Source organism: Periophthalmus magnuspinnatus, chromosome 6 (genome assembly GCF_009829125.3).
Source record: "Periophthalmus magnuspinnatus isolate fPerMag1 chromosome 6, fPerMag1.2.pri, whole genome shotgun sequence".
NCBI lineage: Eukaryota > Metazoa > Chordata > Actinopteri > Gobiiformes > Gobiidae > Periophthalmus > Periophthalmus magnuspinnatus.
Window position 1 is genome coordinate 13,495,115 of NC_047131.1, and position 12,775 is coordinate 13,507,889.

At 37.9% G+C, this 12,775-nt stretch overlaps 1 protein-coding gene across 1 annotated transcript in view; it reads left to right on the forward strand.

Moving 5' to 3' along the window:
• b4galnt3b (beta-1,4-N-acetyl-galactosaminyl transferase 3b) overlaps positions 1-9,867 on the forward strand; it is a 33,803-nt gene extending 23,936 nt beyond the window's left edge. The window contains exons 16-20 of the mRNA XM_055222576.1: positions 3,786-3,939; positions 6,272-6,344; positions 6,425-6,578; positions 7,560-7,686; positions 8,476-9,867. Of these exons, the coding sequence (XP_055078551.1) occupies positions 3,786-3,939; positions 6,272-6,344; positions 6,425-6,578; positions 7,560-7,686; positions 8,476-8,575 (608 nt within the window). The 3' untranslated portion in view covers positions 8,576-9,867. The remainder of the gene's footprint in view (positions 1-3,785; positions 3,940-6,271; positions 6,345-6,424; positions 6,579-7,559; positions 7,687-8,475) is intronic.
• The last annotated feature ends 2,908 nt before the right edge of the window (positions 9,868-12,775 follow it).

A 12,775-nucleotide genomic window follows, 5' to 3' on the forward strand; every position in this document is an offset into this window, starting at 1 on the left:
GTAGTTTTCATTATAATTATTATTAATTCTCTAGTTTATGTAATATTATATCTCTGTTATACATTTTATTAGAATAATAACCTTTGTGATCTTCATGATTTTTCCTTTATCATTACATTGATTTCTGGTCTGGACTTTGATTTACTTCCCCATTTGAAATGTCAGAGGTCAATAAGGCATCCCCATAAATTGTTATATAGGTCCATCGAAATATCTTGTAGCAGTTGTTTAAACATGCCAAATGTTGGAGGACTGTCTTTATTCCAATTAAAGAAAATCCTTCTTTTTTTTTTTTTTTTTTTGATAAATATGATATGATAGCCTTTTTCTGTAATAATGGACTCATTTCTATATCATATTCAATGGCAAAAAGGCTTCTTATAGGAAATATCTTAAGGCGATATCTTAAGGCGATATCTTTTGGCGATTTTGGCAGTAAGGTCACGTATTAAATTCCAGAGCTCTTTTTGTTGACTGCATTTCCAAAACATGTGAAAATAGGATCCTATGTGAGATTACAGTTGTTGCATTTAGGAGACAAGTTAGAATACATTTTATTCATACTGAGTGGGGTCATGTACACTCTATGCAGAAATGTGTAATTTTTTTCTAATATTCTATTACTTGACCTTTTTAAAAAGATACTATTCATAGTATTACTCCACTGCTCATCTTTAAATTCAACACCCAAGTCTTTTTGCCACATATGTCTTAGAGAAGTGAGAGATGATTCCTCTTGTTTAGCTAGGAATTTATAGACTTTAGGAAAAAAAAACATCAAGGATTTTAAATTTGATAGCATATTCTCCAATTCTGAAGCCTCCATTGCCAAATGTTTTCATACAGTGACGTCTTTGTAGGACGTATCTGTCTTAATGACTGACAGGGGCACCAAAGATTCAGAACTCGGGTAACAGTTTAACAATGTTTATTTACAGATTGTAATATGCAAATGAAGGTAGATTGATCAGACAGTTGATCAGTAGTAGTCCGGAAGCGGGGTCAGAGACGAGGTAATCCGTACCAGTCGAAGTGAACTGGGTTGGAGGGTGTGAGGTTGATACCGGTCGTGGAGGGCTAGGTCGGAGGCAGAGGAGCTGAGCGGGTCCAGGGTGCGGGATCTGACGAGGAGCAAAAAACATCTAACTTAGAGAAAAGTAACAAATGCAAAACATGAGACTGAGCCAAGCGGAGCTGTACCACTGTGGATATGCCAACGATCTGGCGCTGAGTGTCAGGTCCTTGGTCCCTTTATCCTTCCCGGGTGCAGCTTGATTAGAGATTAGTTGCAGGTGTGCATGGGAGGAGCCAGAATGTCCGCCCAGCTTCAGGCTCTGACATAGAAGGGAGGGGGAAAACAGCACAGAACACAAGGCAGACTGGGATCTTGACAAATTTATAAAAGTCTTGTTTTAGTAATCCAAAGTCTTCTTTTAAATCCGAAAAATTTTTAAGTGTATAGTTTTTAAAATAATTGATGTAACTTCGTTAGTTTTCTCAAATTTACCAACAATGATTTTCCGATTGAGCTTGGGAGGTCAGGGTTTGAGGATAGCAGGGCTAACGTTGATATGGATGTTGAAAGGCCATAATATTTTTTAACATCTTGCCAGGCACACAGAATGTTATACACAACATAAGTACTCAGAGTGGGAGGTAACTTTTTCACATTATCTACAAAGGGTTCTATTGCCAGGTTAAAAAAAATCTAATACAGCTTTCCTTAAGGTTAATTTTTTTTTAGCACTTGGTAGGGTCACTCGACGCTTTTTCTGCATCTAAAGATAGAATTAATGCTGTTGTTTCAATAGGGTTGAGTGGTCAATAATGTTCAAGTCTTCTGATATTGTCAGATGGATATTTACCTTTAGTGAAACCTAATTGATCAGGGTTAATAAGCTGTGGGACGTAATTTTGTAATCTTTCTACAGTAAATTTTGAGATAATTTTAAAGTCAGCTGGTAATAATAAGAATAAGACATATGATTGCTGTGTCCATTGATTGGGGGAGTACACCCTTTTCACAGAAATCATTGGGCCAAGGCATAAACAGAGGGGTAAATTGGGGCCAAAAGGTTTTATAAAATTCTATTATGTATCTGTCTATGCCTGGTGACTTTTCAGAGGGCAATAACAAAATAGTTTTCTGGACTTTGTCTGCTGTAAATGCAGAATCTAATTGTTTTTATCTTGATCAGATAGAATAGGGAGGGGTATTTTTTCCAGATAATTAGTTGCCTCAGTTTCTATTGTATTTTCTGTTGAATATAGTTGCGTATAAAAGTTTAGAAAGTTATGTTTTATTGGCTCAATATCAAATTTGAGGCTTCCCTCAGTAGAATATGTGCATTTAATAGTGCGTTCTCCTTGTTCTTTTTTCAACTGGTATGCCATTAATCTGGTTGGTTTATTTCCAAATTCATAGTATCTTTGTCAGATGAAGAGTAGCATCTTCTTAATTTGTTCTGTTTGTACTTGGTTGAATTTAGTTTTATTTCACTTAGTTTCTTCATATTTTCTGGTGTTGGTGATTGTGTGATTTTGTTCATTTAGGGTTGTTTTTTTTTTTTCTGCAGCTCCTCTGCTTGCTTGTTTGTTTCTTTTTTCTTGCTGATGTAAAAGAAATGACCTCTAATGGCAGCTTTCACTGCATCCCATTTTGTGGCAGAGCTCACAGATGTGTTAACATTTTCTTTTGTGTATTGTTGGATCCATTTCCTAATATTATCACAAGCTTCTGGACAGTTAGTTAATGAAGAGTTAAATTTCCCAAATTTATTTTCAGATCTGTGTTTTAATATCGTCTTTACCCCATTCTTCCTCCCCTTCCTCCCCTTCTCCCCGTAGTCTGCCCTCCTCCTCTCCCAGGTCATCCCCCCCCTCTTGCCCCGTGCCCACCCTACCTCCCTCCTTCCTGTCCTTCCCAACTAATCTTCCCTGTACCTCCCCACCACCCATACGTCTAGTCCCTACTTGGTTAGACGCCCCCCCCCCCTCCCTAATAGTGTCCCAGTCAAGTATGACTCCAAAAGTGTGTCCTGGTTCTCCACACAGCGTTAAGTCCGTCTATGAGAGCGGAGTGTGAGCGTGTTGTCTTTCAATGATCTCAATGTATGGTCATGGTACATTCGCGCTCAGCTTATGAGTCTGTTTTCCAATTTTCAAAGAGAAAAAGCTTCCCCTTTACTTGTATGGGTTTGCGCATAGTCACACTGCCATTATAAATGTTCTGCGTGATGAGTTTAAAGTAGTTTTAGTGTGTTGGTTTGTCAGAGTTCACGCTCTGCGGCTGATGGTTTGATCTTAGCTCCCACAGATGCATACTTTACTTGTGTCCTTGGGCAAGACACTAAAGTGTGTGATTCTTTGATGTAAAACATTTTGAGTGCCCATTCAACGCACTGTATAAACTTTACATTACATTACATCTCTCCCTTGAATATCCCTGTGTCATTAAGAACAAAATCTATAACTCATTTACATCTGTTATTTCTATGCAGCAACTTGGCAAACCTGATGCGATGTGCAGTAGTTTCATTAGGGGGATGCATGCTGACTGTTTTGTGATAGTGCTTTGAAGGGGGAGTGAAGGGGGACATGTTATGTGTTAGCATTTAACACTTTTAAAAGTATAATGCCCTTTCTTTAAAGAGAGATTAGTGTGCTGATATTTCATACAGTATTGATTTGGACTCTTTGGAACAAGCCTGATATTCAATCCAGCCACAATAGCTTGTAAGCAAAGAAGTTATAATTGACTTGAAACCTGAATCTGTGTGTGTCAGTGAAAAACCAGGCCAAGTGGGTGCACCTGCTGATAAAAGACATGGAGACACTGGTGAAAGAGACCGGAGATGCCAACTTTAACCTGATCCTCACCGACTTCAACAGCTCTGATATGGATGTGGAACAGGGTCTAGCCAAATCCCAAATCCCACGGTATGCTCATAATATTCCATTACAGCATGATATTCCTCTCCTTTTGTGTCTCTTAAGGTGTGTTCACATTTGATCTGGCTTGGTCTGGTCCTTGTCTAGTCCAGTAGCAGCCCTTCTTCTGCTGCTTATTGTGCATCATCTGGACCTCAGCACTGTCAACTTTCACATCAGATATGCCTTATGCCCTTGCCTCTTACGCGCACACAAGTGCAGTAGGCTCACAAAATTATCATCTTCGACACCTGACTTTTACTTGTCAATAGATTTGATTTTCTAAGTGATGAAGATTTTCATCTGCTCCTCCCTACTTCACTGTTACCGGGCAATTTTAATAATCTTGTTAAAATAAGTCCTGTTCCTATAATTTCTTCTCTATTGTCCTCCACCCCCTTAAATAACTCCCTCCTTAATATTGCTTCTCCTAACTCAGCTATTAATGAAATTACCTCTCATATTGAATTCTGTGGGCTTTGTGTACTCTACTTAAATGTACGAAGCCTACTTCTCAAGTTTGATCATATAAACGTGATGATCAGTGACATAAACCCAGGTATCTTTGTCATCACAGAATCTTGGCTTAAAACTCAGATTCCACATGAAGAGGGCCTTCGCAACCCTTACGAGGCATCCTCTTCGCACATTCGTTCTCAGCCCCAACACTGTCTGGTGCTTTTCGTTTACTTGTTCAAGGCCTTTGCCACAGGAGACTTGAATATTCTCCTAAATAAACTTGCATCCCTTTTATGTGGATGACACAATTTTGTATTCTTTTGCACCCATTGCAGACGAAGCTCTGTCCAAAGTAGAAATGCAGTTGATATTTTGACACTAATAAATCTAAAACTGATGCTAAATTTGTCAAAAACTAAAACTATGCACTTTACCAGATCTTATGTCACGGGTTCCTACGATCCCTTCTGTGCTTTAAATGGTCACCTCACTGAATAAGTCACTCATTATAAATACCTCGGTTTTCTTTACAGGAATAAAGCCTGTTTTTAATATTTATGAAAAGAGGAAAACATTAATTCAGTCTACGGCCCTTTCTTCACTGGATTATGGTGACATAATTTATGGTCACGCAGCAAACAGTGCCTTAAAAAATCTTGATACTATCTACCACAGCGCACTTTGTTTTATTACTTTTGACAGTTACTGTACTCACCACTGTGACCTGTAGAGTAGGCATGGCTGGACCTCACTGCAGATCTGCAGACTTATACACACCCACATCTCATTTACAAAGCTATACTGACAAACCTTCCACAGTATCTCACTTTCCTGATTCAATTAAATTCTCATCATTACTATACCAGGTCTCAGGGGAGACTGACCTTAGCAGTACCACAAATTTACACAGTAAGGGAAAACTGGTTTTAGATTCTTTGCCCCTCATTTATCAACTTGAACTAAATGGTGCAATTTAAACAATTTAAACACACTATATCCATTGTAATTGTTTTAATTGAAGCCTGTGGACCACAGGTTCAGTAAATAGTTTAATTCTGGGTTAGTTCTGGTTCAGACCCATTTGATACTAGTTCTAGTTTAATACTTATTTAGCACTGGATTTACAATTTTGCAGAGCAATGTTGACCTATTACAATATGATTTTCCACTTCTTTTGTGCTTCTTTAAGGGTGTGTCCACATTTGTCCTGGATAGATCTGGTTCTAGTTCAAGTTTAGCCTTAGGTTTAGTCCCAGTTTAAATAAATGCACTCTAACACATTGTAAACCAGGTCTTAATTCCCTATTATAGGTGCTATTTGAGCACTATTAACAGTCCAAACCAATGATATATTATAATTCGTAGATACAACGTGATAGATCTTGTGAGGGTTGAGCAACAGCAAAATTCTAATTGAAAATAAAATATGAACAGGGAAAGAAAATTCATGAATCAAAGTGTTTAAATGGACATATTATAATGTATTTATGATCCAAATAATGAAGACAAGTACCTGATTCTATCAGGATTTACTACCTAAAATTATAACTTACATGACACAGACAAGAATAATGCGCAAAAACTAATGTCAGTGCCATTGACTGACCTGCCCCATCATAAAAAGTTTCAAAATACCAAAATTTAGACCAGAAATGTCTGGAAAGAATGAGCCCAAAGAAAGTAAAATGCAATAATGAACAAGACATTTTCCTGGATGTCCAAATACTGTGCACATTTTGTGCTCTTAGCAGTACAAATGTGATTTATTTGGGGTGATGCCAGAGGGTTACATTGCTTTGTTTTTTCTAACTGTTCAAAAACCTCAGAACATAACAGCAAATAATTGTCACTACATTTCTGTAATCAAATGTTGTGTGTGCAGGTATCAGTATAAGAAGTTAACTGGAAACTTTGAACGATCTCGGGGTTTGCAAGAAGGCGTCAATCTTATCAAGGTGAGTACATGAAGAGCTGATTTAAAATGACCAGGTCATGATTTTCCACTAAAATAATAGTTGTGCCTGATCATATCTAGGACCCACACAGCATTGTGTTTCTGTTTGATCTGCACATCCGGTTCCCTTCCCACATCATTGACCTTTTACGGAAGCACTGCGTGGAGGGATACCAGGCCTTTGCACCCATCGTGATGAGACTGGAATGTGGGGCTTCACCGTTAGATGCCATAGGTATACGAAAGACACTACAGTTCTGTTTAATGTAACTTATGACAGGAAGACTATGTATTTCACTAAAACATAGTCAACATCATTATAGTTAAGATTTTACTAAAATTTTGCCTCGTTTTCTTTCTTTCTTTCTTTTTTTTTACATTTTGGTGAAATTTATCATTTTACTTCCTGGTTGGACATGGGAAGCAGATGTAGCACATGTAACCTAGAGGTAACTCCATAACTGTTACCGAGTAACCAGAATGCTAAGAAGTGCCATGATTTTCCTAAATGAAGGTTTAAACTGCTGTTTTCCCTGTGCGTAAATTATCCCTGCATTTTGGATGATGGATTCGTGTTGATGACATAAAGAGAGCTATTCTGTTTTAAAACTCACCACTACTTCATGGTTTTTTGTATTTTTCTTTTCAACTTTTTTTTTTTTACACAAACTGCCAATTAACATTTGTAAATCTATCATAAATATTTACCACAGGTAGTATCTCATCAAACCAAGACATAATTATAGTGTTAGGAAATGGGTTAAGGTTAAGGTTAGTCAAATGGTTAAGGTTAGGAATAGGATTATGTTAAGGTGAGGAAAATGGTTAAAGTTAGGGTTAGGATTTTTCACCTACTAGCCATATCTCAACTTGCTCCAAAATAAAAAAATAAAACACAAAACACTCAAAAATATGACATTTTACTCCTGTTTGTAGCTACAGATGCTTACCATGGCAATCAGAGCTACGTGATCAACAAAAACGTTGTTGTTTTTCGTTATAGTTATCCAAGCTATCATAGCAGAACTTAACTCTAGCTGTAGGCATTACTCTAATTATTCAGTGGAGATTTTTGAAAACTCTTTAAAAATAATTTCATCTTGTCGGCACCAAAAATACTATAGCGCTTCACATTGGCCTAATGTGAAGTATCACCGTGATTATTAAAAAGGGGCTAAAATTCCTTGTCCTCATCTTATCATGTGCTCATGTGCAGGTTATTGGGAAGTCCAAGGCTTCGGACTGCTGGGGATCTACAAGTCTGATTTGGAAAAAGTGGGAGGGATGAACACTAGAGAATTCAAAGACCGCTGGGGAGGAGAGGACTGGGAACTACTTGACAGGTTTGTCAAAATGTTCCATTTTGTTCAATGTTGTTTTTTATGAATATTAATTTCATTTAAAACTCCATATTTTTAGTTTGCAGATCACTATATATTACCTCAATATCTTTTAAAAAATTCCAGCTTTTGAAGTTTCTTAAAGGAACTGTATGTATCCTGTATTCTTGCAGTTTTAAAAAACATTAAAATCACAACTGAACCTGGGTTGCCAGCTCCTTAACCTTCAGATAGAGGACATGTACATTTCTCATTCTCACTATATGGACAGGCCATGCCTCTTGTGAAAACTCAGAACCTCCAGAATTCACTCACTGAGCTGCAGAGGCTGCACTAGCACTGATTCATGATTGGCTGCTGGGGTTTAGGTAGTAAGGATTCAGCCCAACCCAAATTAGAGATTCATGTGAGGCTAACTCACACAAAAACACCAAATTATAACATAAACATGTTCAATGTTTTTGGGGTTTTTTTTAGATTTAGAATAAATCTGCATTACAAATGTTATCAGTAAAATCTATATTTGATTGGAACATGTTTATCTTATATCTGGGACACAGATGAGTTATGTTTGTGGAATTTAAAATCAAAATCTCCGTTTGGATGTGAAGTTCAATTGAAATAGGGCTAGAGGAATGCAATGTGGAACATGTTTGTAAAGATCTAAACTAAAGGGTTAGTAAGTTTTATACATACCCTGACCAGATACATTGGTGTTTGTAGAGGACATCATAATTACTGTAATAACACAAATTCCTGTAACTATTTAATGTATGTTTTTTGTCTGTTTAGAGTCCTGATGGGTGGACTGGAGGTTGAGCGATTGTACATAAGGAACTTGTATCACCACTTCCACTCCAAACGGGGCATGTGGGTGACCAGTCATCACTGACCAATCTACAATAATCAACATAATCAATCATCGAAATCACTTCTCACTTTCCTCATGTTTACATTCAGGGCTGGACATTACCACTAGCTAACCTGTGTGGTACTTTCTGATGATACATTCACAGGCACTAGCCACTTTAGAGAGTATCTCTACTGTAAATAGAGTATAATTTCTATTGGCCATATCAAAGCAACTATAATCAACATGGGGAATAGTCAAAAATCATTAATTAACAGATTATGAAGAGCAAAAACAAATCAATACAAATTAATTTTAAATCGGCTTAACAATGGGTAGCTTTTTTAAAGTATTTGCCACATTGAACAGAGAAGAGAAGAGTTTTTTGTTAGATCAAATCTTGTTTTCAGATCACCTAAGATATCACTGAGAGCTGACAGAGGACATTATAAGGGCTGGCAACTAAAATCAGCTTCTGTGAATCCTTGATGGTATGCACTCCACTGGCCCATGGAATGAATGTGTGAGACTAACCTGGAGGTCAAAGAAAGTGTAAAAATTCTCGTTAAAAATATATAGTATGTTGTACTAGACCAACATTTGTTGAGACAACGTACTTTAACTAAAACTTGAGTAATACATTTTTGTGTAACAGTACTTTAACCTGAGTAAAGGTTTTGATTATTCTTCCCAATGTGAGTAAGTCTACCAGTGACAATGTTATGATTTGAACATTTGTGGGGAGGTTTTCGGTTATTACCTAGTTTACCTATTTTTCATCCTTGAAAAATAGCAGATTTTGTGAATGATTTAATGTTTTGTTCTTAAAATTACACAAACTCCTAGTTTTAAATCAGACGTTACATCCAGACAGATAAAATTAAATTATTCTTATTTGAGTCATTTCTTGGACCACTTTCTACTTCTACTTGAGTAATGTAATTTTGAAGTAACAATACTCTTGAGTAACATTTTTAGCTAATCTTCCTACCTCATGAATAATCTAAGGAAAGTGTCTTATTCTGCTGCTGTTGCTGTATGCTATTTCAAGATTGCTTTGAATCTGTCAGACTGGGATGAAGCAGCAATCAAAGATGAAATATTAAAGTTAAAATGAATGTATCATTTTTTCTCTACGTTTTAGGAAGGGATTATTTGAAAAGAAAACTATTTAAAGAAAGGTGCCTTCAAATGATTCAGGGATTACAATAAACTGTGCAATGTCGAATCTCAAACCAAAAATGTGCTGGTAGTACATTTTTGTATCATTGCCTTAATTGTGTAAATGTAATGGACATATACTGTACACATTTTATAATAAATATTTTGCTGGTGTACCACGCTGTCTAATTTGTTAATGAGCAAAATGTAGTTTAGGCCCTCCTCTAATATTATAATAATCAGACTTTTATTGCCATCGTCTGTGAACACAGTTCACAAACTAGGAATTTACTTTGGTGATAAAGTGCAACATAAAACACACTGAATAAATACAAATACAAATAAGGGCATGCACAAAGTTCAAAAAGATATGCTTAAAAAATAAAATAAAATACTTATAGGTAGAAAATATATACAACAGCAGCATCAGAACAACAGTGCAAACATGACTTATTAAAGTGACCGGTATTAAGTGTCCAGTTTTGTGCAAATATTATAAAGTGTTCATGAGACAAAAGGCAGAGGGGAAGAAACTGTTCTTATGATGAGTGGTTCTGGTCCCAATGGACCGTAGCCTCCAGCCAGAGGGAAGTGGCTCAAATAGTTCATGTCCAGAGTGAGAAGTGTCAGCTGCTATACGGCCTGCTCGCCGCCGAGTCCTGGAGACGTACAGGTCCTGTAGAGATGGAAGGCTGCAGCCAATCACCTTCTCAGCAGAGCGCACAATGCGCTGCAGTCTCTGTCTGTCCCTGGCAGTGGCCCCAGCGAACCACACAGTGATGGAGGAGGTGAGGATGGACTCAATGATGGCCGTGTAAAACTGCACCATCATCTGGATCGGCAGCTTGCCTTTCCTCAGCTGCCGCAGGTAGAACATCCTGTGAAAAGACAAATATGTAGGTTGAATTCTGTCAAACAGAAAACACTCCACCTAGTGATCATCATGTATTAATACAAGTGCTCCACTGTGTTTTTAAACTTCATACACCTTCAGTAGAATCATTTGGATAATTTAAGCTACTATACCAAAGATAAAAGGTAGCTATTAACTTCAAAATTGCTTCATGACATCACAAGGTGGAAACGCAGCATTTTGAGCTTTGGAGATGTAGACAGACTAATAATAAAGGGTTACTCAAACACGTGTGTGAATCAAACAAAACACAGCTCTAGAGTCTCACAAGAGTCAATTTTGCCAATAAATCGTTTCCATGTAGGCATCATACATGGGCCTGTCCCATGTATGAAAGAATGATCACGCTCAGCACATTGGTTCTGGTTCACCTGCCCCTCAGCTCTCAAATTCAAATTCACACCAGCTTGAATTCAAATTCAAGCTGGTGTGCGTGTCTCTTTCTCTTTCTCTCTCTCTCTCTCTCTCTCTCTCTCTCTCTCTCTCTCTCTCTCTCTCTCTCTCTCTCTCTCTCTCTCTCTCTCTGCCCCTCCTGGTGTGTCCGCAGCTGGCAGTTGAGTGACGGCCTGCTCTATCTATGATTGGAGGGACAATTAACGGCCCGGCCAATCGTTGCCCTCCACCTGTGGCACCAGTTTAAAAAGACCCCCCCTGTCAATCCTGGCTGCCTGACTTTGTTTGCTAATTGGCATGCCACCTTACTGACTTTGTGTTTTGTGAATTTTGAATTTAAACCTGTAACGGAGAAATTTGACCTTTTTGTGTTTAGCAGTACATCTAGAATTCTGTTCTCTGTCTAGAGCCTCTTTTTGTTAGATTTAACCTTAACATTACTTTTAAATAAATTATAACTTTAGTTTTACGATTTCCATCTTGTTTTGTTACTTTCCCTTTCCCCTAGCTGAGCTGGGTCGTAACACTGCTAACAATAGATAACATCACTATTGGTCACACTAAGTAGCTAAATGCCAAGATGTTCAAACTAAGGAATATATATATATATATATATATATATATATATATATATATATATTCCAAAGACACACAAAAAAGAACCCTGCTTTTCATTAATTTTTTTCACAGCTTCTTGGGGTTACATGTTTTTCATGGTGTCCTTTGTGCAAATGTTGACAGCCATTTTACATCTGTGGGATATTAAAGAGGGGGCATTTTACTTCTGTGGGGTATTAAAGAGGGGGTATTTTACTTCTGTGGGGTATTAAAGAGGAGACATTTTACTTCTGTTGCGTATTAAAGAGGAGACATTTTCCTTCTGTTGCGTATTAAAGAGGAGGTATTTTACTTCTGTTGCGTATTAAAGAGGAGGTATTTTACTTCTGTGTGGTATTAAAGAGGGGGCATTTTACTTCTGTGGGGTATTAAAGAGGGGGCATTTTACTTCTGTGGGGTATTAAAGAGGGAGTATTTTATTTCTGTGGGGTATTAAAGAGGGTGTCATGATCCGCACTGTCAGCTCCTGGTTTTACTTCTGTCCTGCTCTTTCCCTCCCTCACCTGCCAGATCTGGGCTGGGCTCCTGGCTCCTCCTGCGTGCACCTGCAGCCCATCAGCGCAATCAACACACCTGCTGTGCATAAAAGGAGCTGGGAGAAGAGACTCTGTGTGAGATCATTGTCGTGTCACTGCATTCTTGTCATCCTCACTTGTCCCTGTGTTCCTGTTGTGCTCCGGCCCTGGATGTCTCCTGCCCGCTCTGCCCTACGCCCGTCTGGTCTGGTCTGGTCTGCCTGTCTTCCTGTCGTCCCTTCATGTCCTCGGTCCCTGTGTTTCCTGTGTTCCTGCTCACCTGCTCACCTCCGGATCACCCACTGTTTGTACCTTGTCTATTTTCTACAATAAATCCTGTAAATATTCCCCGAGTCTGCATCCTTTGGTCCGCTACACTCACCCGTTACGACAGAGGGAGTATTTTACTTCTGTGGGGTATTAAATAGGCCCTATTCCCTGTATGGGCTCGGGCCTAAAAACAACTTGCTATACAAATAATTTATTTTCTTTTAAACATTAAGGTAAAAATGAAAATCAATTTTTTTTATGGCATTTAAAGCTCAAAGCTATTGTGTCAGCCTAGATTAAAAGAAAATGTCAAATATGATGTTAGAAAAATATGCAGTGGCAGTAACTACCTTTTGTGTTAATATGATGTAA